The 26,878-nt window shown below is 44.5% G+C and overlaps 1 protein-coding gene across 1 annotated transcript; it reads left to right on the top strand.

Annotated features, from left to right (window-relative positions):
• Positions 1-26,191, top strand: DUSP10 (dual specificity phosphatase 10). The gene is made up of 4 exons (XM_054063433.1): positions 1-141; positions 1,740-2,585; positions 20,668-21,045; positions 23,914-26,191. The coding sequence occupies exons 2-4, from the start codon at positions 1,784-1,786 to the stop codon at positions 24,177-24,179; spliced, it is 1,446 nt and encodes a 481-aa protein (XP_053919408.1). The 5' UTR covers positions 1-141; positions 1,740-1,783; the 3' UTR covers positions 24,180-26,191.
• The last annotated feature ends 687 nt before the right edge of the window (positions 26,192-26,878 follow it).

Raw genomic sequence — 26,878 nt, forward strand, 5'->3', positions numbered from 1 at the left:
CGCGGCCGTACATTTACGCGGTAGCAAAAGAGAAAGTAACGAGGATGGTGCGGACGGCGCGCGGGGCGCGGGGTGGGAAGCGCGCGGGGCAGCGGGCGCGAGGCGCGGCGGCGACTGCAGCAGCAGCGCGGGGACGCGACGGTGAGTGCGGTGCCGGGCGCGATGCGCTTCCCCGAGGGATGAGGCGGTAGGGAAGGCTGCTGCGGGATGTGAGGAGCCCCCGGAGCACGATGCGGGGTGCGGGGAGACCCGGGGCATGGTGCGGGATGCGCGATGCGGGAAGCCCCCAGGCGCGATGTGGGGAGCACCGACTCGTCCCTGCCGTGCGGGTGGTAGCGGCTCCAGGTCCGGAGCACTCGGGCTTCGCCTTCCGTTTTCCACTTCTCTCCTGCTTTTTCCTTCCTTCTTTTGCCTGTCTCTAACTAGAGGCTGTCTCCCTGATTTTCTTAATATATTTTGGTTTTAATTGTATCGGGCGAAGGCTCTCAGGGCTTGTTTATCCTTTTTTCTTAGCAGTGAAAAGGGCGAGGGGAGAAAACAGGAGTAGGTAGGAAAAGCTTTCGGGTGAGCCGCAGCCACCCGGCACGGTGCCGGGACCCCCGCCGTCGCCGGTCGCGACACCTTCCCTTGCTCCGGTGGCTGCTGCGGGGCTCCCCGAGAGCAGGGCTGGCTATTGGGGATGGAACATCTCCGTGCCGCTTATCAACAGTCCCGGAGCAAAGCGGGATGCGCAGGCAAACGAGCCTTCCAAGCGCTGGCTGGGTTTTGGGGATTCAATGGAGTTGGTGAAGTTGCTGTTAGGATGTGTTTCCAGCAAGAGCCGAAGCTGCTCCCAAAGTTGCTGGGGAAGCGGAGGCACTGCCTGGGCTTTTAGATCGCTCTGCTCTTGGTGTTTTCCTTTCGTCCTGGGTGGAATGGGGGTTTCTAATCGTGTGTGCTGTCTCGTAGCAAATGGCAAACCAAAGGCTGGGCAGGTTGCGACCTTAACTGGGGCAAAGGGGGACTCCTCTTTCTAGAAGGTGTGGAACGCGTTGTGGGGGGAGCGGGCTACTTCTCCAGGACTGCTGGAGAAACAGCAGCCTTCATGGGCCTGGAGCTGCGGACTTAGCAGGGGCTGGATCTAATGGGGAAATGGAAGTGCAAGGCATATGGTTACTTCTAGTGAAGAACTCCAGAATCTGCTTTTGCTCTTTTCTGTTTTAGTTTTACGTGTTCAAATTTGTAATGATCTAGGAGAGCTTATTCATTAGCTAAATTTATTTTAGCTTGCTGGAAAAGTTGCCTATCACCACTGACACATTCAGCTTCTGCGTGTTCCTCCCAGTAGGAGAGTCAGCCCGGTAGCTGCTTCCCTTGCAGGAAGACATAGGAACAAGAGAAAGCGCCTCTGTCTTTATCAGTTACATGCCTTCCAGCCTGGGGTTTCAGAATAGCTCAGCACCATCTGCATGTAGACAGATGTCTCCTCCGGGGTGTAGCTGCACAGTCCAGGCTAGTTGTGTGTATTCCGTGTGCATTGTGCACACATGCAGATAGCTGAAGTACTTGCTGCAGTAGTGGAAAAGGCATTTTAGCAGCTGCTGTGGGTGGATAACTGTCAGAAGGGGTTTTGGGTTTTTACATGTGGGTAATGGGTGTTGGCAAAGCAAGTTGCTGTATCTGTAGAATTATGTGATTTCATTATTTGTTTTCATAATCTTTTTCTTCTTCCCATTCCCCCTCCCTTTTTTCTTTTGCAGGGTGATCTTGAGTTCTTCTTAACTTGCTAGTGCTCAGCCTCCTCATGCCTCCGTCTCCTTTAGACGACAGGGTAGTAGTGGCACTTTCGAGGCCAGTGAGACCTCAGGATCTCAACCTTTGTTTAGACTCTAGCTATCTTGAATCTGCCTCTTCTGCCAGTGAGAGCCACTCCAGTCTGCTCGGCGCAGCTGTTGTGTCCCTAAAGACTGCTAATCTCACGTATATGCCCTCATCTAACGGCTCTGCACGCTCCCTGAGTTGTGGATGCAGCAGTGCCAGTTGTTGCACTGTAGCAACATACGACAAGGACAGTCAGGCCCAAACTCAAGCGAGCACCAGCAGCACCCACGCCGGAGCCTCCACTGCCTGCCCTGCCAACCAGATGGTCAACAGCAATGAGAACACCGGCAGCTTGAGCCCTCTGGGCGGAGTGGGGAGCCCTGTCTCGGGCACCACTAAGCAACTCGCTAGCATAAAAATAATTTACCCCAACGATCTGGCAAAGAAGATGACCAAGTGCAGCAAGAGCCACCAACAGAACCAAGGGCCTGTCATCATCGACTGCAGGCCGTTCATGGAGTATAATAAGAGCCACATTCAAGGGGCTGTCCACATTAACTGTTCTGACAAGATCAGCCGGAGAAGGCTTCAGCAGGGCAAGATCACTGTCTTGGACTTGATCTCCTGCCGGGAAGGCAAGGACTCCTTCAAGAGGATCTTTTCCAAAGAAATCATAGTCTATGATGAGAATACCAATGAGCCAAGCAGAGTAATGCCTTCCCAGCCACTCCACATAGTTCTGGAGTCACTCAAGCGAGAAGGCAAGGAACCCCTAGTCCTCAAAGGTAGGTAATCCCCCTCTTTGCCCATGCATAGCCTCATGTTTTGCTTGATAGTGGTGTGTTCTGCCATCAGCTTGCTGATGGTTAAAATTCCAAAGCATTTGTTTATTTCTAGAAAGACCTGTGTGTCTTGAGTCACTAATGGCAAAGCAAATGCCTTCCGTGGACATAGCAGGGAAATGCTTGCTTTTCTCTGACAGTTGTCCTTGAATAGCGAAGAGAGTGGGAACTGGAAGGAGGAGGAAACGTGCTTCCTGGTGTCTGTCTGTGCAGACAAAGAATTTCCCCAGTGCTTGCTCCTAGTATTTATAGCCCAAGAGGCAGAGGTCCAGGAGGGTATACTCTTTTAGCTGGTCAGACTGACCTTTACTTAGCAGCTTTATTTTAGTCTGTATAAAACTGAACTTATAGGCACTGGAAATGGGCAGTGAGGGAGTACAAGGGAGGAGGAAAGATGAGGGAGGCCACTTGATGTCTGAGGCATTGCATCATGGACCAGTCAGCAAAACTTGAGGAGCAGTCAAGCCTTGCTTTGGCGATATGGGGTCAGAATAATGGACGGAGGGAGATAACTCTTCTAAAGTGATCTGGACGTATTGTGTTTACGTGTATAGATGCTTATATATGCTTATGGTTTTACCATAAAGGCTCCTGTTCTAATGTCTGTCCCTTAATGCTCTGGGAGAAATAAACCCCACCAATTAAGGCAGCATTCAAGGATACTTCCCTTTCTTCACTTGATTCTGTACCTGCTATTTATAATGATGCTGCCCTCTAGATTCAATCTCCTTTTGCCTGGGTGTTTGCGCCATTCAGAAGCATGGTTGGCAGAGACTGGCTGTGGCACTGAGAAGCCATGGAAGGATTTGTTTCTTAACTCATACTGTATGTATTTAATTCACTTAATTTTTCTGTACAGCTTGCTGCTACTAAGCTGCACAACATGACAGGAGAATGGATTGGGCTTTTAGTTTAGACCTTTCCTCTGTTTAGTTTCAGAGCTTTGTAGGAGTGAAGGGTCCTACAAATTACTCTGCTGGGGATGTATCTTATGGAAGTTTAAAATTGTGCTGAACTTTCTTCTTGCTCCCAGCAAGTGTATGGAAATGCTGGGTTTACTTTGATGCTTGCTGCAGGTTCCTAGTATGCTTTTACTGAATGTCTTGAGTTGTGATGGTGCTATTCATATGTAAGAAAAGGAGAGGAGGTACTTTGGAGGATGAGGTTACCACTGAAGTCCTGAGTTTCTAGCAGTAGTCATTCTGTTGTACAGCATTTACAAGATAGATAGTTGTAGTCTGCAAGCCTTCCTAGACTAAGTCAGGTGCTGAAGGCGTCTTTCCTCAATGTTTCTCTGAATACACTGAAGCTCCTATAGACCCCAAACTAGCCTTTTTTCAGTACCTGAAGTAAGAGGCCTTGGCTGAAATGGAGCCACAGAACTGCAGCTGGGCAGCACCAAGCTGTTGGGTCCTGTGGACAGACTCTTCTCCCTCCTTCCAATGTTGGTGGCTGCCCCTGGGTGCTGTGCTGCCTTTAACTGCATGCTTGTGGGATTGCTTGTGCCATTTTTGGTTTTTGGCCACTGAGAAATGCTAGTATCTGCCACAAAGACCTGCTTAGCAGAAATACCCTCCCTAAACCATTCTGCCGACAGATCTGGAAGCATGCTATATGACAGTGGAAGCTTGAATCCTTTGCTTTTTCAGATGTAGTGATCAACTGGGCCAGAGCAGACCTCGCTGTGGAAGTGTGTAGTGAGGAACTCTTCCCCCTTTGGAGTGGGGCTCAAACTGGGATGGAATGGCATAGAGCACACTGTAAAGCAGCATTTAGGAAGGCTGTGGTTAAATTTTGGATCTGGAAGAGCAGTGCTAGAAGTGCTTGTCATTTAGTTTTGCTTGTCAGTGTTTTTTCCATCATGCTCCAGCAGCCTGGGTTCTGGTGTGCACACGCCACTGGGTTCAGGTGCAGAAATGAAACCAGTGGTAGCCCTCTTTGCCTCCATTTGTTATTTTCAGCGATTTCTCTTGCTCGCTGCAATCCAGTCCTAATTTATTGCCAGCCCATCTGATCCCCTGTGTTGTGTTTGCAAACACTCGTTGCTAGCCTGGCTGTCCAAGTTTATGTCCCCCTGATCCGGTGCCACCTTCTCCATGTTTGGTGCTGCCTGTCAGCTCATGGCCCTGTTGCTGTTTTTGTGGTGTGATGTCGCGTTGTAGGGTGAACCTGATCAGCAAAGCTGAGGATTGAGTTACAGCTTTGGCTTACAGTGCGCCGGGGTAGCAACGTGGCCCTGTGTGCATTTGGGTTTTAGGTGCTCAAATCTTTTTATGCAGCAGAGAAATTCTGTGTTCTTTCCAAACGCCAGACTGTGATCTATAGACAAATGTGTGTATGGAGACTCTTATTAGGCTCAAGTTAAAAAGAAGCGGCCTGATATATTTTTAATGTACAGACCAATAGACCAATATATAAACTAGTGCTGTGACAAGGGAGCATTGGGGTTTTATGTATGCTTTCGTAGGGGGGGGGATTTTAAGACCTCTATGCTCCTCCCTTCCTATCCATAATTCTTTGCTACTTCCTTTAACGTGGAGCATTTATATTTGTCATAAACATAACATCTGCATAATTTTAAGATCTTTGGAAGCAAAGATTTGCTTATTTCTTTGTTCACAGGACACAGCAGCACTTGAGATGGGTATAGACCTCTTACTCTTATAAAAAGAAAAAATCATGTACTTCACAGTGCTGCTACGCAGGCTCTTGCAGCCTGAACTGTCAGGGCTAAAGCTGCTGCTCAGTCTGTTTGTATACAAAATAGGAAGAAGTCTTGTTTCCCCACATCTGCACTCACACACCTTCTCACTAGACTACAGTATTGCATAGCTACCGAAACCTGAAGGCTTCCCTTTTTATTGATGTGTTGGGTCGTTTGGTTTTTTTTGCTCAGTATTCGGAAGGGGTATAGGATAAAAAACAGTGATGTGAGCCCAGCATCACTTTTGCTTAAGGCCAATGGCAAAGCCTTTGCTGAATTTGGGGAGGGTGAGCATAGAAGTGTGGCGGAGTTGTGCCCCTTTCTCTACTGCAAATCTAACAGCGAGGCATTTATTCCAAGTGCCTCAGCTCATAGAGAAAATGGCCTGGAGCCTTGGGGTTTTTTTTTTTTTGTGCTTTAGTTTGCTACTGGGACCTAAAAACATGAAGTAGGAAATTAATTTGCATTCAGATGAAAAGCATTATTTTACCCAGAATGAAATATTTAGATTTGGAGTTGAGTGTCTCTTTTCCGAGTTAAATTAAATCTACAAATAAAAATGAAAAATAAAAGCGTTTATGTCAACACATTTCAACAGCTTATAATATAAGAAGAGTCGCCTTTGTGTCCTCGGCCGATGTCAAGCCATATTGTCTTCATCCTGTCCTTCCTCCTCTACCTTCAAGCCTGCATGTAGGGCAAAACCCAGTGGATCGCTGAATTACTTTTTGCACCTTTGCTTTTGAATTTGGTATTTCCCCACAGTCAAACACAGAAACCTTTAAAAACTGAACACGAGACTTCAGCAGACTCACATGGCTCCTGCTGCTGGTGCATGGGGAAGAACTGGCTGACAGTCACAACTGGTTGCTTCTCTGTTCTTGTTCCTAGTCTGAGGATCTTATTTATGCACTGGCTTTCTGTCTTCTCATTGCTCATCTAACAGGGAAATAAATGATGTGACTTGCTCTTGTTATAGTGGGGAGTGTAAGACCTGCCAGCAAACCACTTCATGCTTTCTGCCGTGGTCTAAGAATAGCTTCAGATCTCTTACTGCACTGAAGTCAGATATCAGGGCAGTTGAAACAACTATAGAGGGACTAGGACACCTATAAAAGGAACAAGTCCCTGGTTTATGTTGTCCCATGTTTGTGTGAAGTACTGTGATCGACTGTCTTTGGACTACCTAACCTGGTCATAATCTATTATGATTCATTGTATTTGCAACAATTAATGTATAATTTAATGTTGCCAATGTTACTTTAAACCCTAGTTGGATTGCAGTCCACAAGTGTATTTGAGAGACCAACAAAACATCTGCCTGGCACTTATTTCCACAAAAGATCTCCACTAAGTAATTATTAAGTCATGGTTGTAAAAGGGAAATGTGTATTTTTAAGTGTTAAGTAATATGTCTGAAGCATCCAGTGAGTTTAAAGTGTGTTCCCTCTGTGCTGCAGAGGAAATCTGGTGCCATCAGTCGCTGGAGAAGAACTTCTGGCTCTATTAGGGCTGAGATTTCACCTGCAGTTTTCAGACCGATTGCTGGGGCTTAAAATAAGTATCTTTCTCCACTGTAATAAATAATCTTATTAACCAGGACACTTGGAAAATTTGTTGTACATGTCTATACCTCTTGCATATGGATAAGCTGTGACAGTAATGTCATTGGAGACCACAAACTTTTCTGTACTTAGATGGGATGCTTCTGCAGAGGAATATACCTCTAAACTTTGCCTACTTGACAGTTACGGAAAGTGTAGCATTTCCTCCCAGATGACGGCATCTGAGAGATTGAAGTGCTGGCTCGCACTGTGTCTGTCACATTTAAAATGTCCTTGCTGGGGAAGAACGCGATGACACTGCCCTGGAAAGAGAAACAGGAAGGAGATTGGCGGGTATTTTGTTTTAGCTCTCCAGCTTCTCATACCCTTGGAAATCAAACTAAGAGACAAGAAGCAAACAGTTACATTGGGCAAATAATCTGTGATGCTTGTAGAGGAAAAAAAATCTGGCTTCAGCTCTTTTTAAACTGGGGGGACATCTCTTGCAATGTTCCTGGTAGGCAGAAGATGGGTTATAATCAGCTGAATGCCTCATGTGCTGCCCTTAAACTGCTGAAGGTGAGACACTATTGGTAAAATCTGCATAGTGTTTCTTCCTGGTGTTCCTCCAGCTTTTTATTCTGAAGGTGAGCACAGCCTTTCTGAAAGGCTCAGGGTGGAAGAGCAGCTGTTTGAGTCTGAATGGTGTCTGGATTTTAACTCATACAGATGGACTTCTATTTTTTAGGTTTTTTTTAATATGCATGGCTGGCTTTCCTTCCAAAGCAGCAGCCAATGTTTTTACTACACTTAGAAGCATGGAAGTTTTTAGTGAGATTACCTTGGCTTTACCACATGTTTGAAGCAAGGGAGCAGCAACTTGTCTTTAGGCTCTAACTCCATTTCCTCTGTGCAAAGCTACACTGTCATTAGGATTTTTTTTATGTATGCAAGCAACTCTAAAGTGAAAAAAAGCCATAAATAGGAGCAGCGTATACACAGTCTTAACATTTGTCTGTTTTGCATGTTTTCCAGCCAAGAAGGAAATATTTCTCAAATATTCTGCTTGAGCTTGCAGGGCTATAGAAGTCACGCTGTTTAAAGAAACAGACTATCCTAATCTATGAAGATGACCTAATGCATTGTTCCTTTGTGCATAAGATAAGATTATGCATCGTGCCTTGGCCTTGTGGGTAGTCATTGGTGGGCCTGGGAGAGCACTGGCTACAGAAATCACCAGGCTGGCCTGAATTATTGCAGGCAGTTGTATATCCAGAGCTTTGTTTCTGGGTACTCACCTGAATATGTGTTTGGTGTTTTTTAAGCACCTCTGAACTGTAGAAGTTAAACTTTTTGAGGTCCTTGTTATCACAAAAGTGTCTGCAGCTAGAACTTGAAGAAGAGCAGTGGGTATCATGGATGCCACTTTCCCCCTCCTCTCCTAAAAGTCATAGCTGTCAAAGTCATGTTGAAAGGAGACCAGATAAAGGTGCTGTCCTGACCACTGCACTTGTTTCTGCTTTGGCTGGCAAGTTGTTCAGGTAGCTGCATTTCACCTGATTGTGAACCACTGAATGCTAGTGGTTATGGTGGTAAAGGTTACAGATGCCCCAGTGGCTTTGGGTATCACCATCAGTTTTGACTATGCCTCTCAGTGCACCCTATAGGGAGGCAGAACAGGAGGCTGCTGTGAGCAGGAGACATGGAGGTCTTCAGTGGGGCTACTTCTGCAGCTCAAAAGTCCCAGGGTGCTCATGATTTCTGTATGGAGTGGTCAGTTGATGCTCTGCACTCCAGTAGCTTCAGTAGTGAAGCTCTGGGGGGTTTTAATGCCTTGAGACATCTTAGTACAGGAAACTCTTTGCTTCAGTTAGTGTCTATGATTAAGGTTAGAAGCATCTCAGCCCACTGGAAGTCAGTTTTAGAGTGTCCTCCCCTGCTCTGAAAGATGTTAGTTCCCCAGAAGTATGTGTTGCTCCAGAAGGTGATCTCTGACTTGGTCTGGAGCTGTACAGCAGCTTTATAGGGCTTACAGGAGAGAAGGAGCAGATAGGAGAAATGTGTGTCTCTTCTGTGTGGTGCAGAAAGGGAGTAATCTGGCTAGAGGGTTAACACTGTGCCTCAATATTAGGGCAGTCTCAGGGCTGGGTGGCTTTGGCCAAGGCTGTGCAATGATCATTCTGCTCTGTGACTTAAGCACACACAATAGACTTGCTGTGAGGTCTTGTACAAGTTGTTTTAATCTGTCTGACTCTTGTTTTTGTCTTCTGCACCATGTATAACACTGAGCTCATTTGTCTCGTTGCCGTTGGTGTTAAGCGTGGCTTACCCAGGTTCATCCACCATCACAGCCCTGCCATGGAACAACACAGCTGCCTGTTGCAGAAAGTTGGAGTGAGAGGTTTGCAGGCACCCCATTCCCCTCTTCCCTTAACAATGTGCCTTTGCTAAAGGGATAAACTGTAGACTCTGATTTGCCGCTTGGGATTTTTAGTTATTTTAGAAATTCAAAGTTCTTTTTCATGTCTTTCTCTTCTTGGGTAAGCAGGTTACTGCTTTCTAAAGGAAAGCTCTACGCCTTGTGAAGAGACCAAGATCCAGAAGGAGCAAAGGCTTTGTGATCTTGTTTTTAGTGGTACCTCTAAAATATGTCCCAGGGGAGTGCATGCAGAGAGACCCAAACCAGCAAGCCTGCGGGGGCAAATAGGACCTTGTAGGTCTGGGTGCCAACTTGTCCATCTTGTTCTGAAGGAGTGAGCCTCCAATTACTGCTGCTTTGGGCAACAGTAGCCTTGTCTCTACCTCAATTGTACCCACAGCTCCCTTGGCTGGGATCCAGCCAGCTCATGTGTCTCTGCACTAGGCTGTCCCTACCAGAGGGATCTGAGGTTAATGCAGTCGAGGTGACTATAAATCTGTCATCACCTTCTGCTGGGGGCGCTGTGAATGTGCTCAGTTGATGAGAGGGCTTGCAAGCCACTGCTCCCACTAGGATTGGATGCTGCTTTGCATGCGTGTATCACACTCGTTCCAAGAGAATGGCTTTGAAGGAGGAAATTGCAAAAAATATCTTTTTTTTTTTAAAAAAAAGCACAATTAAGTGATATGAACAGCTCTTTTACTATGCTCTAGCTTTAGCAAGCCTACGGTGTGCCTGGGTTAAGTCCCACTTGATTTGCTGCAATGGAGAAGAACTTGTTCTAATTAAAGGTAATAAAAAGAACAAATGTTACTCTTTGTCTACATGTGAATTATCATAAATATGTGTATTTCTTTTTTACAATAGCTTAGAGGTTTGCAAAAAAGATTACTTGCAAGCTTCTGACATATCAGGCAAATCAATTGTCTCCAGCTTGTAATGCCAAAGTGTGATATTAAGCTGTATGCAAGTAGTTGACCAATGTCAAAAGTTGTTAGAGCAGTTGACCTGAACTCTGTTGATGATAGGCTCTTAATTCTTGGTCTCTGCTAAGATAATGGGAGTCTGTCTTTTCAGTTGATAGAAACTAAGTATAAGTCTTTAGCTGCTGCTTAGAATTTGCAGGCATGTTTTAAGTACAGAACCACTTAATGTGATTGTTTAATGTGAGATTAGTCTTAGGTTCTTAGGTGTTTGTGTTAGTCCTGTAAGGCAGCATGACATCTCTGTTGGCGGATAACGCAGTACTTATGCTTCCTGGGAAATGTTAATGCTGACTTGCCTGGGCAGACTAAGAGACCAGGATTGGTTTTGATCTGGCTGAAGAGGTTCCGTTTCTCCTTGTTGTTTAGCTCCAGAATCTGTAACTGTTTGGATCTTTTTCTTTCTTTCCTTGGCTCTGTTGTATATGGCTGCAAACTGGGCAAACTTTCTGTTGTACTTTGGGGTTTTTGGGGTCTAGCATTGCCTCCCTAACTGGTAGGACTGGAGTTTATAAGTGCTGGAGGGGCTGGCCCTGAAGTTTGTGTCATTGTAGGGGCTGATTTGCACCATGCTAGTTTCTGTTTTATTTTTGGACAGGGTGGCACTGGGAAATGTTAAGACAGCACTCTTTGTTTTCTTTGTTTTTCTTCATGTGTTTTGAAATACCTTAAAGTGTCAAAGCAGGACCAGAAATTATTATTATTAGCCAAAAGGATAGAAACTAATCCATAAAAGAGTTTAGATCCAGCAGGAGCGAATGGCACTTATAAATGCTGGTGTGGTGTATTGGCACCCTGTTTTCCTTTCATATTAGTACAAATGTTGCTGGTGTTTCTGATGTGGAGGAGCAGTGGTTTGAACTGGAAAAAAGCCTGTGTTCATCCTAGGAAGAAACGAAATAGCCTGCTCTTTTGTTAGAAAGAAGCTGTCCTGAAGAGGTTACCCTTAAAAGGGTAAAGTAAGTGGATGGCTGATCCATGAAAATGTCTGTTCTCCAAAACGTGCAAATTAAACAGAAATGTCCACTCCTACGCATCCAGGATTACACATCTGACACAGTGCAGGGACCCTTCTGTCTCTTCAGACGTGCTGAGCCAAATGCGTGTGATCATACTGTCTGTCTCCAGGCCAAATGGGCCAGCTGCTTGAGGGATGCACATCGTGATGGACAGGGAGAGGGCTGGTGATAGGGTAACAAACCAAAACAAACCTAATGTTTTTGGTAAATGTGGTCTGTTCTCCCTCTGTGAAAACAGACTTGTAGCTCTTTGTCAATATAAAACCATTTGTGGTATATTTATTGCATTAAAATAGTTTCTGTTCCCTGCCCCCTTACTTCCTCTGCTTCCATTGTACATTGCTTTAGCATTTCTTGATGACCTTTTTGTTAATATGACTTCCAGTGGGAGTATTTCACAGTAGAAGTATGTATTCCTTCAGAGCTTATGCTGACATTTCCAGTGATTATTTAATTGGACTTCATGTTAGCGTACATCCCCATGGGAATGCATACTTTTGCAATGAGAAGTTGTAATATGTGTAATTTTACGTTTCTGCTATGAATGCTTGCCCTCCAGAGAGGGTAAGTCCAGTCCTTATATGCGGCTGTACAGTTGTCACCATAGTATGTTTGGGATATGGAGTTTCTTGTCTTGTTTCTGATTATGTTGCTGTATAGCTTAATCCATGTAGTAAAGTTGAGAGCAGTCCTTCTTTTACTTTTCTGACTGCTCCTCAAGGATAACTCAGATTGTTTATTTTCCTGTGAGTACTCTTTTTTTTTTCTTTTTTTTTCAAGTGGGCAGTCTTTGCACTCACTCAGCATAAAGGGATTTCCAGTTACAAGCTGGAACCACTGTCTTGAATTGAGAGATGTGGTCCAGAGGTAATCACGATGGCTTCTTGGAAAGGCTGGTGAGTAGTTCATAAGTCAGTGACATCTCTAGGGAAAGCTGGCAAGTAAGGTAGGGAAAGGGTGTGGGGGATTTACATGGGTGCCCTGGGCCGAAACTTAGTATCTAAGGAAAAACTAAGTTTAAGACCACAAAAAAAGAGAATTGAAAACTGAAACCACAAGAAATGTTCCCTAGTAGTAGCAGGTTAAAAAAAAAATATATATATATATATATTTTTTTTGTTTCCAGTTGGAAACAATGTGGGTGATCTATTGATCCTCAGAAGAAGTGATGAGATCTGATGGTGGAAAGAAGCAACTTGTGTTGAGATGTGATAGGCACTGGGGGTGATAATGTGATTGAGAGCAGGCATTGAAGAGGCAGGAGGAGCTGAAAGTAGAGCTGGGCAGAGCCAGCGTCTCTGGCACAGCTCAGCAGGGGAAGGTGCTTTTGGTGACCCTTTTCAAGCCAACTGTGCTCTGCCTGCTGTCAAAGCATGACATAAGAGTACATGAGACTAGGGAATGCAAAGACCAGTGGGAGACGATATGCTGTGGCAAGGGGTGTGAGCTGTAGCGAGATTAAATTGGAAATGACATGCAAACACGTGCATACATGCATTAACACAGAGGTGAAACCTTTCCTCTTTATCTGGTGTCACACTCTTGACTTCTAAAGGGACCTCAAAATGGTTGTGTCAAGGATGTGCTTGTAACTCCTCTAGGCCACAATTTGTATACAAACTGACATCTTGATGTTTCCCATGTGGAAAAAAACTGACCTTGCAAGTTCTCTGGAATGCAGGGTTTTGCCTTTTTGTGAGGTGCTTTTGGCAGCTCCATTAGAGAGAGAGAGAGACTAGATTAGATTGAGTGTATCAAGGTGGAAGCTGTTCTTTGTGAACTATGTTTACTTTTACTTTTTTATGTTTGTTTAAAGCTTAATCTTTTGCGGCAAGGCTGGTGCCTAATGCCATGTGGGTGACAGGGAAAGAAACCCTGCAGTGGGTATTTGGAACCTTCTGCAAACAGATGAGAAATATGCTTGCAGGACCAGAAAGTCAGACCTATTCTACTTGCTAGTAGAAATAGAAGTAGGAAAACCTTCAGTTCTCTGATTTTGGAAAACAGGAGATCAATGTGAGTTGTTGGGATAAATGTGGATATTTATGTTGTTAAAGGATGGATTTTTTTCTTTAACAGTAGGAGTGGTAATGTGGGAAGTGGTCCTGGTGTTGGTGTGGTCTCCTTGTACTGTAGAAGGATGGCTCCCCTCCATGGGCTTGACCTCACTTAAATATCCCTCCAGCATTTTAAAAACAAACAAAATAACCCCGTCACTATTTCCTTGAAATCAAAGGAGGAATTCCTAATATCACCTGGTGAGTGTGGTCTGATAGGTCCCCACCCCTTTTGACAGTGGGGAGTTGCCCTTCTCATCTCAGCTTCCCACTGTGTGAGCCAGATAAAATATTTTCAGTCATTTCCAGCTTTCTGCAGCAGTAAGGGCAAGCCCTGTGTGCTGCTAAGCAGCAGCTGTGGTGAAGAGGCCTTGCAGAGTAGGAACACTCCTATGATGTTCTCCTTATGCTCGTATGGTGTTCTCCTTGGATTGCTCTAGAAGAGGTGTGGAAAGCACAGCAAAGCCCTGCTTGGACAAGGAAAGTGGCTGTCTTGTGTTGTTTAGGAAATTTGGGCATCCCTTCTTTCAGTACCTCAGGATGAACAGAGGTTGATCCCTAATGTCCACTGTGAACCGTATTTGTTATGGCTAAAATGGTCCCAGCAACAGCTGTGGGAAAATGTGAGGGCTAGATCTTCCAACTGCAAGATGTTTTTAGCTCTTGTGCTTGTGGGTGCACCCCCAGTGCCTTTGTGCCCTTCCTGCTAGTGCCTTTGTTACACAGTAGACCTACCACTGCTTGAGATTTAAGGAATACTGCAGAAGAAATATGGAGAGTTAGGTGCTTTTCTGCCAGTTTTACTCTTTCTATGTTGTCTAGCAGTGTTGGAGATAAGGTAGCGGGCCTTCAGTTTGGTTATGGCCCTGATACAACACCCTTTGTGCACAGCCATAAACTTCTGCAGATATGGTTTTGTTGGTTGGTGGTATGAAGAGATGGCCTATGTGGTTGTCCACATCCTGGAAATGGATTTAGTCTGTACTGGATGAATTCTGCTTCAACCTGTACAGCTCCTTTTTATGTTGGTGGAAGCAAGCAAGCTGTGATGGATGAATTTGCTGCTAGAAGCAAACCTGTGTTTAACAGGGAGTGGTGTCCTTTAGAGTTCACTGGTTTCCCTTGCATGGGAAAGCATTCCTACTATTGACGTGCAGTGTGGGGACAAGCTACTGCCTCCAGATAAGCTCAGCCAGCTTCGGCCTTCTGTAAACCTGTAAGGTGAAGGTTGGTGCAAGGAAAGTGATGTTACCTACCTGCTGAAGCCAGTGGGGACTGTAGCCTGAAGGGGAGGAATATGTGATAGCAAGGAAAAAAGACAAGCAAGCACGGTGCTCAAAGGTCAGTGCATCTCACTCAACCATGGTGTTACAGTCTACAGCATGCCCTGCTGTGGTACAGGAGCATCCTGAATGACAGCAGTAAAGTTGCTGTGGCCCAGCACCAGCATGTCACCATGCAGCGGGAACGCTGGGCACCACTGGCAGCATGGCATGGGGTGGCCCCAGGGTCCCAACTGTCCTGCCTCAGTGGGGAAGGGGTGCAGCACCAGGTGGCTGAAGCAACTGGCAGTACCTAGCCTCTGTCTTTGTGCTAGAGTCACGTTTGCTTAACCTTGAGGCATCCTGCACTTTGAATCAACTTGACACAAAGTCATCTGTTCATTAATAACACGGGAGCAGTTTAATTGTTGTCTTAGTGGAAAAATACATGAGACTGTCATCAGCTGTTGCTTCTGGCAGTGCTTTTCTGCGGTAATGTAAATAAATGAGGTCACGAGTTTAAAGGAACAGGCTGTACTTGCACAAATTCAAAGCGTCATCTTAAACGGGTATGCACTGAATATCTCCGTTCTGCACCCCGAATAATAGCTGTAACATTTTGACCTTAAACACACTCAAATGCAGCTGCAGGGTCTCAATTTGCTGTGTCAGTACTGACAGGGCACATGCTGGGTGGATGTTTTAAAACTTGGCTTCATTCCTGAGTGAGTGAAGCTCTTGGTGACTAGAACCTCAGTATCGCTGAATTTTTCCTCTGCTCTCCCCATGAAAACCCAGCAACTCAAGAGCAGGGGAACTTACAGGCTGAACATCTCTTCTGCTGATACTTCACAGCGTCCTGGGATTTGTGCTATTGTTGCGCGTGCGCGTGTGTGTGTTGGTTGGTTTTATTTTTTGAGATGGCTTTGTGATATTGTAATCGAGGATGAGTGGATCCAGAAATCTGCCTGGACAGCTTTGAAAGCTGTATAAAAGGTCTGTTTGTCTCCCAGGACCATGTGTTCTGTCTAAATGTAGATCCCGCATCTGCAGTCTGTCATGTATAAAAATTATGTTCCTGTTTGTAGTCGTAGTGGGAACACCCAGTACCTGCCAGGCTCAGAACAAAGCATAGCCATGCTGGTGAGGTAATGCAAAGGTATTGCTTTCTCACTCTCCGGGGAGCAAGGTCAATTAGTCTCTTTATTGTGAGGTAAGAGCCTGTTTCCAGGTAGGAAACATATTGGAAATCTATCAAAACATATTGTAAACCCACATCCTAGCTTGTATGCAGTCACACTGCCATGGAACAGCAGTGATATTGAAAGAGGTACCAAAGAAGGCACAGAAGGAGGGCAGGTGTTACTGTACTACTTGTACTTTACTCAATCTTCTCCTTAAAAAAACAAAAAAAAAACAAAAAAACCCCAACAATCACGTGTATACAATGCGTACAGGTAAGGTTTGTTTTGCTTGTTTGCTTTGAAGGTGATTGTTTCTATTGTAAGGTTATGGTCCCATGGAAAAGCTGATTGCCTAGTTTCTGCCGTACTTTTTGTGCCTGTTTTGCGCTTTTCTGATAACAAATGACAGACACCGTGTTTGGCATGGGTTTTTCTGCAAGCACCATGCTGCTTGCCTTTTTTAATTTGTTCAGAGTTGCTCTGGCTGCTTTCCAGCTGCTCACCTGGCTGTGTAGTGCTGGTGCGAGCCCCAGGCTCCTGGGTGGCTTTGGAGCTGGGAAATCTGTGTGCAGCTGCTGCCTGGGTGCTGCTTAGTTGAGGATTTTGAGGAGCATTAAGTGAGATGTTTGTGGGTAGATGGCAGCAAAGAACTTGAACAAACAAGTATAAATAGCTGGAGTGTGAACATGCTGACTTGAGACTTCCTAAAAGTTTTGAGGTCTTGGACAATCCCAAGTCTCTTGTTGCCCACTTAGTGTTCTGGCAAGGGCAGGATGCTGGAAGATGTCATGCAGTGGTAACTGCAAAAATATCTGGCCCCTGTGAGGAAAAGCCCTTGGTCTTCTGTTGTGTTCCACTAGATAGCAGGCTAGGGCATCTGCCGTGAAGGGTCCTGCTTCACTGATTCATTTCTTTATGGAAGAAATACCTTGGGTTCCCCAGTGTGTCGAGCATACTTGCCTGTCCATCATCATTTGGGTTTGGGTAGGTTCAGTCCTCCCTGAAAACCTGCCTGGCAGCTGTTTTGGAGCAGATTGTGCTCAAAAGCAGTTGATGCGTTTTCTGCATTCATGCGTGGGCTGTGTCAGACTGGCTGGGCAGTTCAGGCTTTTTACCATACTTTGGTTGTTAAAGCTGTGTGCTGTGTATAAAATTAAAAGAGACAGGTTACAAGCATGACATTCTGTAGAAGTGAACATTAGTGGCTTATCTAGCTGCTGGCATTTTGGTTTGTCACTGAGGTGGCTATACAGCTGAGTCTACACTTCATGGCCGCCATTCAAACTGCACTGCTGTGCATGCTAATGGTCTTTCCTGGTGGATATATTATATTGCCTCTTTGCTTAGATTGTCTGTATATGATGAAGGCTTTTTGCATATTGAAAATAGCAGCTGAAAAGCTGCTTTTAAAATGCAGATTACCTTTGTGCTAGTGGGAGGCTTCTGCCGGGTTGTACTTCTCCACACTCCCTGTTGCTGCCCTCTGTAACACTTCATTCATGCCTCAGATTTAGGAAGGCTTGAGCAGGCTTCCAGCCACAGAACACCTTCTGTAACAACCATGAGTGGAATCTGCGTGTCTGTGCCTTGAGCTTCCTCGTTCCTGTCAGTAGCGGTGACATGTCTTGGTTCTTTCCCAGTTTAATGAATTAACCCTTAGGCTGTGCTTGCAGAAGCTATATGTTGGCCTCCTCCCTGGGTACAGCCTCTTCTCTCCCACCTCCTCTCCCTGACTTCACCAGGATTTTAGATGCTGAAATAGCAGATGCTTTACAAAGGATTACAGATGCATTTCAATACCCTATGCCTTGAATTTCCCTTCATGTGGAAAATCCGTCCCTTTTTGAGTCTTTCTGACTGGTCATAATGAACTTTGCTTGGATATTTTTTGGGAAGTAGTCTCAAACTTTAGAAAAACACAAGCATTATGCATAAGCTCCACTTAAATTACCCTAGTGCCTCATAAATCATCTAAGATTAGTAATCATAGTGGGAACACCTAGTACCTGCCATGCGCAGAACAAAGTATAGCCATGCTGTTGAGGTAATGCAAAGGTATTGCGCTCTCACTCTCAGGGGAACAAGGACACTTAGTCCCTTTCTTGTGGGGTAAGAGCCTGTTTCCAGGTAGGAAACATAGTGCAGATCTATCAAAATCTATCAAAATATACCATGTGTGGTGAGAGTGGATGAAAGGAACAGCACTCATGAGGTGTCTGGATCCTGTTTTGGGATGACTTGTATGGCAGTGCTGATTCAAGCTAAGCTCCTTCTGTTAGCTGTAGAGTTCAGCTTCCTTCCCTAACTGCATCTTGCTGCACCCTTTCTGGGTACCAGTGTTATTGTCCAGTCTTCCCTTGCTTGCATGTCTTGAGCTATTTCAGGTTAGTAGTCCTTTCCCTGGTATTGTTTTTGTTTCAGAGATGTTTGCTCTGTGAGTTGCTTGGGTATGGTACTTCAAATGTTGCTTGAACTGACTTTAACACCCTACTTACAACAAGGAGAAAGGGCAATGTCGGCTGGCATTTGGAAAGGTGACCTCTTCACTAGTTAATGTCAGGAAAGAAATTGAGGGTGAAACTATTGCAAGTTTGGCTACTCCATTTGTTTGAGCATTTTCCACATGGCATACCTGGTGTTGCCTTCTCATCCTTTGGCCTGATGCACCTGCTGGAATGATGGGGATTGCCCTGCACCTCTTGATCTCTTTTGGGTACAGTGATAATAGCAGGAGGCTGCAGGAGAGGTGGAAAATGTGTTGGCTCTGGAGTCACTAAAGCAACTTATTTTTTAGGGGTTTTGTTGGGAATCCCAGCGTGCTCTGGTTGTTTAAACAGCAGTTTTTAAGCTGAACTGAATGTTTGCCAATGCAGAAGGATGGGAATGTGGATTAGGCTTAGCCTTTACCCCAGACTCTAGGCTGGGGCTGTCAGTTTGGATGAGACTTCAGACATCTTCAGCCTTGTAATCTTGTTTGGTTTTGGTTTTTGGGTGGACTGAGAAGGCTTTTCAGACCCTGTCAAGAGCAGGTGGTGCAGTTGGCAGTTGAGCTTAGGTTTTTGTCTTTGTTCTTCCTTCCATCCTTCTCCCGTGTTGCAACAACTTTGCAAGTGGAGATCTTTAAGGCAAATCTGTTTGCTCTGTGTCCTTTAAACAGGAGAAACTGCTGAAGACAAGCATGGTTTTGAGGCAGGAGAAATACTGTATTTTGTGAGCAATTTGGGGATTTCTGGGAAAGTGAGTTACTAGCAGTGTGTGAAGGACAGAAGCCTTGATGTTAAATAGGGTAATTGTATTAGATGGGCTCAGATGGTTGTAACCTAGTCTCGGTGCCTCATGAGCATCAAGTACAGTGTAGGGCAACAAGATGGTCCCTGGGTGGGTTCCCCCCATGGGCAGGTGTGTGGACATTTGGAGTTGCAGCACTCAAGAGGTAGGCATCAGCCCTTTGTGTGATTTATAGCCTGTGTAACAGCATGTGACAGCTCAGCTTTGAAATTTTCCTTCGCTAGAGCACTGTGAAAGAGCATGGAAAAAACAAATAACCTCTTTAAAAAAAAATAACATGATTGGGATGGTGACATTCAGCACTTATTTTGGCTAGTGTAGCTCTTTCTAGTAACTTCAGGATAGCGCTCTCCTCCTCCTGGGTGTGTTTTTTTGGCTTGCATTTAGCAAAGTGCAATTGAATATGAACACTTGGCCTGTCTCAGTGTGGTGCATGAATCCCAAGTATCCTGGTACAACATAAACATGCACTTTTGCAGGCAAGGTGGGGTGGATGTATGTTGCATTCCTCCTCTTTCTGCCTTTTTCTTGTGGAGGTGCCACCTGTTAGCATTACATCAGCGGCTCCCAGGAACACTGCCTTCTACCAAAGGCCTCACACAAAGTAGTTCTTCTTGCATTGTTTGCGCTCAAAGAGCTGATGTCATGCCAGCTGATGTCATTGTGTGCTTTGTGTAATTACTATGGAAACTGGGCAGGTGGGGAGCTTGGGGCTGATGTAATTGCTGAATGAGGTGTAGAAAGGTCTGCTTTTCTCACTCTAGTTCTGTGGAGCTGCCCTCCTGAACAAAAAAAGTGGGGAAAATGCTGCTTGAAAAAGCCAGCAAGATGTACAATAGAGTTAGAGGAGGCATGAGCCAAAAAAGTGACTTTTCTCTCCCTCCTCAGGTCCGTTTCCCAATTTATATTAATGTCCTAAAAATAACTCTTGCTAGATATTTTCAGGCAACAAGGGCAGAAAAAGGAGAGCTGTTTGCCACATGTTAAGTGAGCACCTCAGTTGCTGTTATGTTATGAGGAGCTGTTTTCTTTTATTCAGGTGCACAAATGCATGTGTACCATTCCGCACCTTCTCCTCCTTGAGGGTGTTGGATGTGGTATGCTCTGGAGGGCTGCTCCCAGAGGCAGATAGATCTGCTGTGGACAGGTAGAGCTAAGACTGTCCCAGCTGGCTCACTGCTTTGCTTTGGAGTGCTGCTAGCCCATTTAATTGTAGTTGTGTTGGTGTTTTCCTTCTTGGAAAAATGCCTTTTGTCTCCCCTTCTTCCCAGGGGCTCATAGGTGAGGCAGCACTAGTTCACTGGTGTTGCATAGAGGTGTGTTTGTCTACGAGCCTGTTCCTCGATACAGTCAGCCTTTTGCAGAGAAGAACAGAGTGTGCCACTGATTCATACCACCCTTGCCGCTGGCAGCAGTGCCAGCATCAGTTACTGTGACAGTGATGAAAGGGCCAATAAAGCCAGCTCCAGTCCTGGTGGCCCCAGCGTGTACTCTGAAGAAGGGTGGGTCAAAGCATCCATGAGCTTGGGGTGTCTAACTGAAATATCTGCTTGGTCTCTTCCCAGGAGGACTCAGCGGTTTCAAGCAGAACCACGAAAACCTCTGTGATAACTCCCTCCAGCTGCAAGAGTGCCCGGAGGGGGGAGGAGGGAGTGGTGCATCTGCCATGCCCCCCACGCTACCTCAGTCCATCCCCACCACACCGGACATTGAGAATGCTGAGCTCACTCCCATCCTGCCCTTCCTCTTCCTCGGAAATGAGCACGATGCTCAGGACTTGGAGAAAATGCAGAGGATGAACATAGGCTATATAATCAATGTGACCACCCACCTGCCCCTGTACCATTATGAGAAAGGCATGTTCAACTACAAGCGGCTCCCAGCCACTGACAGCAACAAGCAGAATCTCAGGCAGTATTTTGAAGAGGCTTTTGAGTTCATTGGTAATTACCCTTGACTGGAAATACTCCTGTTTTGTTTTTTTTTTTCTTTACCTGTTGTAAGAATCTGGAGTGAGTTTATGCTTTGCTAACTACCCTGAAGGCTACGTAAGACTATATTTACTTTTGTTTAGGTTGTCAGAAATGCTGAGCACCTCATGTTTCTACTCATTCTCATCTCTGGCATATCCAGTTAAGTAGCCCAGGGGTACAATTTTTATCAGTTTATAGTGTTGCCTACCTCCAGGCTTCCAAATTCAGCAGACCCCAGAAAACTGAGACTTTTGTCATCTTGTGTTCTTGATTCCTTTGTGTTTCTAGTTTCCACAGTGGCTTCCAGACTCTTTTTCATAGTAACTATTCTTAATGGTTACTGAGTCTTTACTAACTTAATTTTATGGGAAGGCTGACAAACTTTCGCACTTCACTTGTTCTACCATTAGATTTATAACTTCAGAGTGTATGTATGGATGAGTAGATTGTGATGAAAACTTGTATTAATAAGCCTCTAAAACCCTGTAGGCTGTGTGAGCGAGTTCACTGCAGACATGCAGCTTGTTGGGGAGGTTGCTGAAGAAAGGACTCGGTGGCATTACCCATGCTGCTCTGAATCTTGCTATGATCCATGCAGCACAACCTCCTCAGCCAAATTTATGGGTGTGTTCAGCCTCTGGTCATCTTGGCTAAAGCCTGATGGCCTCTTTAAGTGAGACTGGTTAGTGAGGACATCAGCGCATCATACTGAAAGCTTTTGAGGACCTTTCCTTGCCCCTATGTATGTCTTTGTGCGCATAGCTTTTGCACCACAGTGAATGTCCATTTGTGCATCCCCAGCATATGTATGTGTCCTGAGAGGTTTTCCAAAATATGCTGGAAGGACCACTTACAAAATTTAATTTTCTTGTGCTGAGGCTAACCTCTCTACCAGTAATACTTCAGGCTTGATAGTGGATGACTAGACAAAGGAAGTGTGCTTCTGTGCTGTGTGACATCTTAGGTCCTTAGCTGACCCCATGCTGAAGTGGGTGCAGAGCCATCTTCCTCCCTGTCCTCACACCATTGGTATTTGTGGCCCTTGAGTCAGAGTGTGGCTACGTGGCTCCTGAAACTCAAGCCTGCTTGTGTTGGCTCTGTGGAATTGCTCTTTGGTCCAGCAAGGATTGGGGCTGGATCCCAGGCAGGAGGTCTAAGCTTGCATACTCTTCTGAGCCCATCTGCCCCTGCTCTATGGCTGGGTGGGGGTGTGCTGCTCTGAGACAGGCAGCTTGTCAACCTAGTGCAGCTGTGTTTCAGTTGGCAGGGGGTCATTGTGTTGCTGATGCATGCAGGCTCTAGTACTACTTTAGAAAAGGTGACTAGGTAAATCGCTGCTTACACTGCAGTTCAGGTGGAGCGTAGCCTTAAAGCTTGAGTCTTGCCACTGAGAGCTTTTACCAGGGTCTTTGGGCTTGTCCTCTACAGTGTAGAGGACCAATGGATCTCTATTTAAAAGTGAATTTTCCCTAGTTCTCCTAACTCAACACTGGTTCTACCAGTAGTGCTATTAGTAATCAGCAGTTTGGGGCACCATGTGCAAGGGAAGGTGAATGTCTTTTTTTGGGTGAAGGGAGGTTCTCTGTCAGGGCAGAGGAGAGGGAGCCTTGCTTTGATCTTTTGAGAAGAAAAGTTGGGTCCAGAAATACAGTAAAACCTTGAGCTTTGAATTCGACAAGATGAGGAGATGCAATAGCCTAAGCTTATGTAAAGAAATTGCAGAGCTCTATTACAGTCCTTTGGAGGTGGGAGGAAGATTTCCACACCCAGCATCCCTATGAACTGCAGGATTAGAGCTCCCAGCCACTAAAAGATAATGTTTGGCTTATGACCTTACCAAGGGCAAAGAAAGCAGCTTTGCTCTGAAAAAATTTAGGAAGTGTTTCAAAAGCCTTTTAAATAATTTTCTTTCCTTTTAAATAATTACAGATTCAGGGTCTGTTTTGGTTTTTAATAAACAAATATATCTCCACTGAGAGTTTTTTTCTGTAGCAAATGTAGACAGCTGGGGAAGGAACTAGTCAAAGACTTCCCTTCCTCAAGGTAACCTTTAAAATGCATTTGAGAAGATTTGGGAATATTTAAACAGCAGACCGTTCATCTCTGTTTCTTCAAGTAAGTCTTGAAAAAAATACAACCAAACCCTGGTTTAGCTGAGACTAAAGCTATAGGAAGTGAAGTCATCAAAAACTCTCTGGGAAAATGTGTCAAAACACATTAGGCAATTTCAGCTTTCTGAAACACTTAAATGGCAAAAATGTCTAGGAGGAAGTTGTCTTCATTTATGCTTTCACAATACAGATCAAACATGTGGGGTAGGATGAACCATATTCTTGGTGGGGTTGGATTCATGCCAAAATTTGCAAACGTGGCTTTGAAACAGATGTATTGGTATTAATTGAATCTGAAAATACCTGTTATTTTTAAAAGGTGGTGTCCTGCTTTGATAGAGAGGGAGATTGAGATGCTGATGTAATGCAGCAATGTTGTGACAGAGGTGATGGAGCCTGAGCTGCCTTGTCATATAGGCCTTGACCTCTTAAATAAATGCTCCCTGGCAGCGCATCTGAGCAGCACAGCAATGTCTCGCAGTATTCAGTTTGTCTAATAATGAGATAAAAGTGAACGTAAGGATTTTCAGTGTTAGACTGGCCTGTGTGTTTCGTGTTCAGTAACTGAAATCCTGAAGGAAGATGGACTGGAGGGAAAGGGGAGGAGATGCTGCTGTGCTTGTAATCAAATAAAGGGATTTTTAATTTTTACTTTTAATTGCACTGAGCTTTTTCTAATTTACAAACTAGCAAAAAGTTTACTTTCTTTTGTCTTTCTCATTTCCAGAGGAAGCTCATCAGTGTGGAAAAGGTCTCCTCATCCACTGCCAGGCTGGTGTCTCCCGATCTGCTACCATAGTTATTGCGTATTTAATGAAACACACACGTATGACCATGACGGATGCCTATAAATTTGTAAAAGGCAAACGACCAATAATTTCCCCTAATCTTAACTTTATGGGGCAGTTACTGGAGTTTGAAGAAGATCTAAACAATGGTGTTACACCACGAATCCTCACACCAAAGTTGATCGGCGTAGAGACTGTTGTGTGACAGCAAAGCTGTGAGGAGGTGGTCAGTGAAGAGGTTAACCTATTCTTCACCTAAGTTGGGGCTGTGATGGGTGGGTTGTGGGTTTTTCTTTTTAGCTTTCAAGGGGGGGGTTCTGGCAAACGTTTTGTGAATAAAAACCTTTTTTTGTAAGGAAAGGTTTTTAAAAGAAATCCAAGAACTTCACTGAGTTTGGGATGCTGTTGTGACTTCCTTCCCAGATGCTAGCAGAGCAAGGCAGCTTCAGAGCAAAGGGAGTACTTTTTAAAATCAAACCAAGAAGAAACAACATTGGGCTTTTTTTTTCTTTTTATTTTTCCCTCCTCTCCAGCTACTTGTAGAGTTTATGGCTAAGTAGTCTGTGCAGGTTCATAGACTGAAGAAACCTAATTTGAAGATGAAACACAAAGAACCAAAACAAAACAGGAAAAAACCCTTCCTGAAACAGAAGGGACTTTGTTCTGCAAAGGCTTTGCTAAAGATAACCTAGCTAAATGCTCACCAGTGCAAAGGAAATTGGAGCAGCTTAAAAAGGCTGCAAGGCACTTTTCACACTCCTGACTCAAACTAAAGAAGAGGGGAAAAAAAAAAGTTTATTTGGTGTGTTTCATGTTCCAGTTCTATTTTTCTATTTTGCAGTGTAAGGTTTTAACAGTAAGGGACTTTGATCATTCTATGCCATATGCCTTCACTGGCTTCTTGTGCAATAATAATTTGGGGGTTGTTTTGAGTGTTCAAACCAATTAGAATTGGCTGCCCACTAATAATAAAATAATTTTTAAAATCTAATTGTGCAGTGGCAGCCAACTTGGTTCAGAAAGGATAAATGAGAGCAATTATTTTGTTCCACTATATGATTTTGATCCTGGTTACAGTGCCATAAGCCCTGTTACATATGTATATCAGAATGTACAAAAATTGAGAATGAGCAAAGTTTATTTAAAAATATTTTTCGCACAAAATATTGGTGTGTTTCAATTGTCTATGTAAAAAAAATTTGATTATAAAACAAAAGTCTTTTGGAAAATGTGTGTCCTTTTTATTTCTTTAGCAATTTTCCATTTTCTTTCTATGGGATGGGTTTTTGTTCTGTTCTTTTTGTTTTGTATTTTTGTTGTGGTGTACATCTCCCTTTGACAAAGCTGATATCTCTTGTTTGGCATTTCCTCTTCAGTGTTTTGTTCCTGTCCTCTGCTGGTGGAACACTTCTTCTTTATTTTCTCTGTACTCTTGCATGTTTCAATTTCTGTAGCAGTATTTTCAGTCTCCTGGAAGTACATCGGTTTTGGAGCTGTTAGCTGAATTAGCACTCTTGGTGCGGGCTCTTTGGGACAAACCTGTTATTTCTACAGCTCAGTAGCAATTTGGAAAAATAAGAAATAAACATTCTCCACTAATTCCTTTCCATCTTACTGCAATTATCTTATTTTCTATGTTATGAAGTTATCCCATTCCTAGAACTATGTTGGTCTCTTTGTGTGCTTTTTCCTAGCCTCTCTATAGCCCGCTCCTTTAGCGGTTCCATGATTCCTGGGACACTCCTCCTGGGACTTGTGTCTTGCCCATCTTTTCTTCATTTGCCTCCTTTTCCAGCTGTGTCAGTGTTAAGTGTGGTGTGTATTATAGGGCTGATGTTTCTGCCTGACAACGTCCCTTAGGTGACTGACTTTTGCTTTCTTTGTTTGTATATACTTTTTTCACAATGTGATATAACCTGATCTCTTCTGGACTGTTACCAACTTTAAATTTTATTTGTATGAGCCTAAAATGAGATAGAAAACGTTTCTCCTATGATTCTGTTGTGCAAACTGATACATCCCAGGAAATCTGGTAGCAGTGAAGGTTTTTTCCTAGATGAAAATGTAGATGGACTGAACCAAGTTTAAAACAGGACTTGTTGGAAAACTTATGTATAATCATATTAGACATGTATATTTTTGTGGACATTTTACTTAAAATGTTGTTACTATACAGATATTTTTCTTGAAACTTATCCCTTTATTAAATTATTTTTCTACTGGAACTGATTTTTTAAATTTTTCTTTTCTGTGATCAGTATTGGTCCTTTTGCTTAGACACCCGTGGCAATGAGCATTGCCTGGGCGGCAAAACCTCTTGGACTGTGACCACTCCTGGGGCTAAGGAGAGGAGTGGTTGGAGAGAGAAGTCATTGTTTGCTGGTTGGGAACCTTCGTGCTCCAGGAAGAAGGAGGTCCCTTATGAAATATTGTCTCCCTTCTTCCTTCCCTTCCCCCTTTCCTTGCATTTGGGCTCAATCTCTTCCAGCTGTTCTCCATGAACTGCAGGTGCATGTCGTTTGATAGCAGGGAGGAGGTTAGAAAACCTCTTTGCTTCTTGCTAGAGAAGCAAAAGCAGCAGCAGCAGGGCTGAGGGCTGGCTGAAAAGTTGGTTCTTGCAGCCTGTGTTCATGGTTATGAGTGCTGTGTAATGGTGCCGATGCTCTGCCAGGTAAACAGGCTAATCAGCAAGATTAGCCTGTTTAAGGAGCGTGTAAGCTGCCTACCTGGGCCACGGCTCTCCTAAGCATGAGAGGAAGAAGAATTTGATTCAGAATTGGTCTTCTGTTACTACTGTTTTCTCATATCTGTGCTAAATGACCTGATGTGAATGCCTCCAGTGGGAGGAAGGGCTTGCCACGCTGATAGAGCTCACGACATCCTCGCTGGTTCAGCATCAGCCAC

Source organism: Cuculus canorus, chromosome 3 (genome assembly GCF_017976375.1).
Source record: "Cuculus canorus isolate bCucCan1 chromosome 3, bCucCan1.pri, whole genome shotgun sequence".
Taxonomy (NCBI): domain Eukaryota; kingdom Metazoa; phylum Chordata; class Aves; order Cuculiformes; family Cuculidae; genus Cuculus; species Cuculus canorus.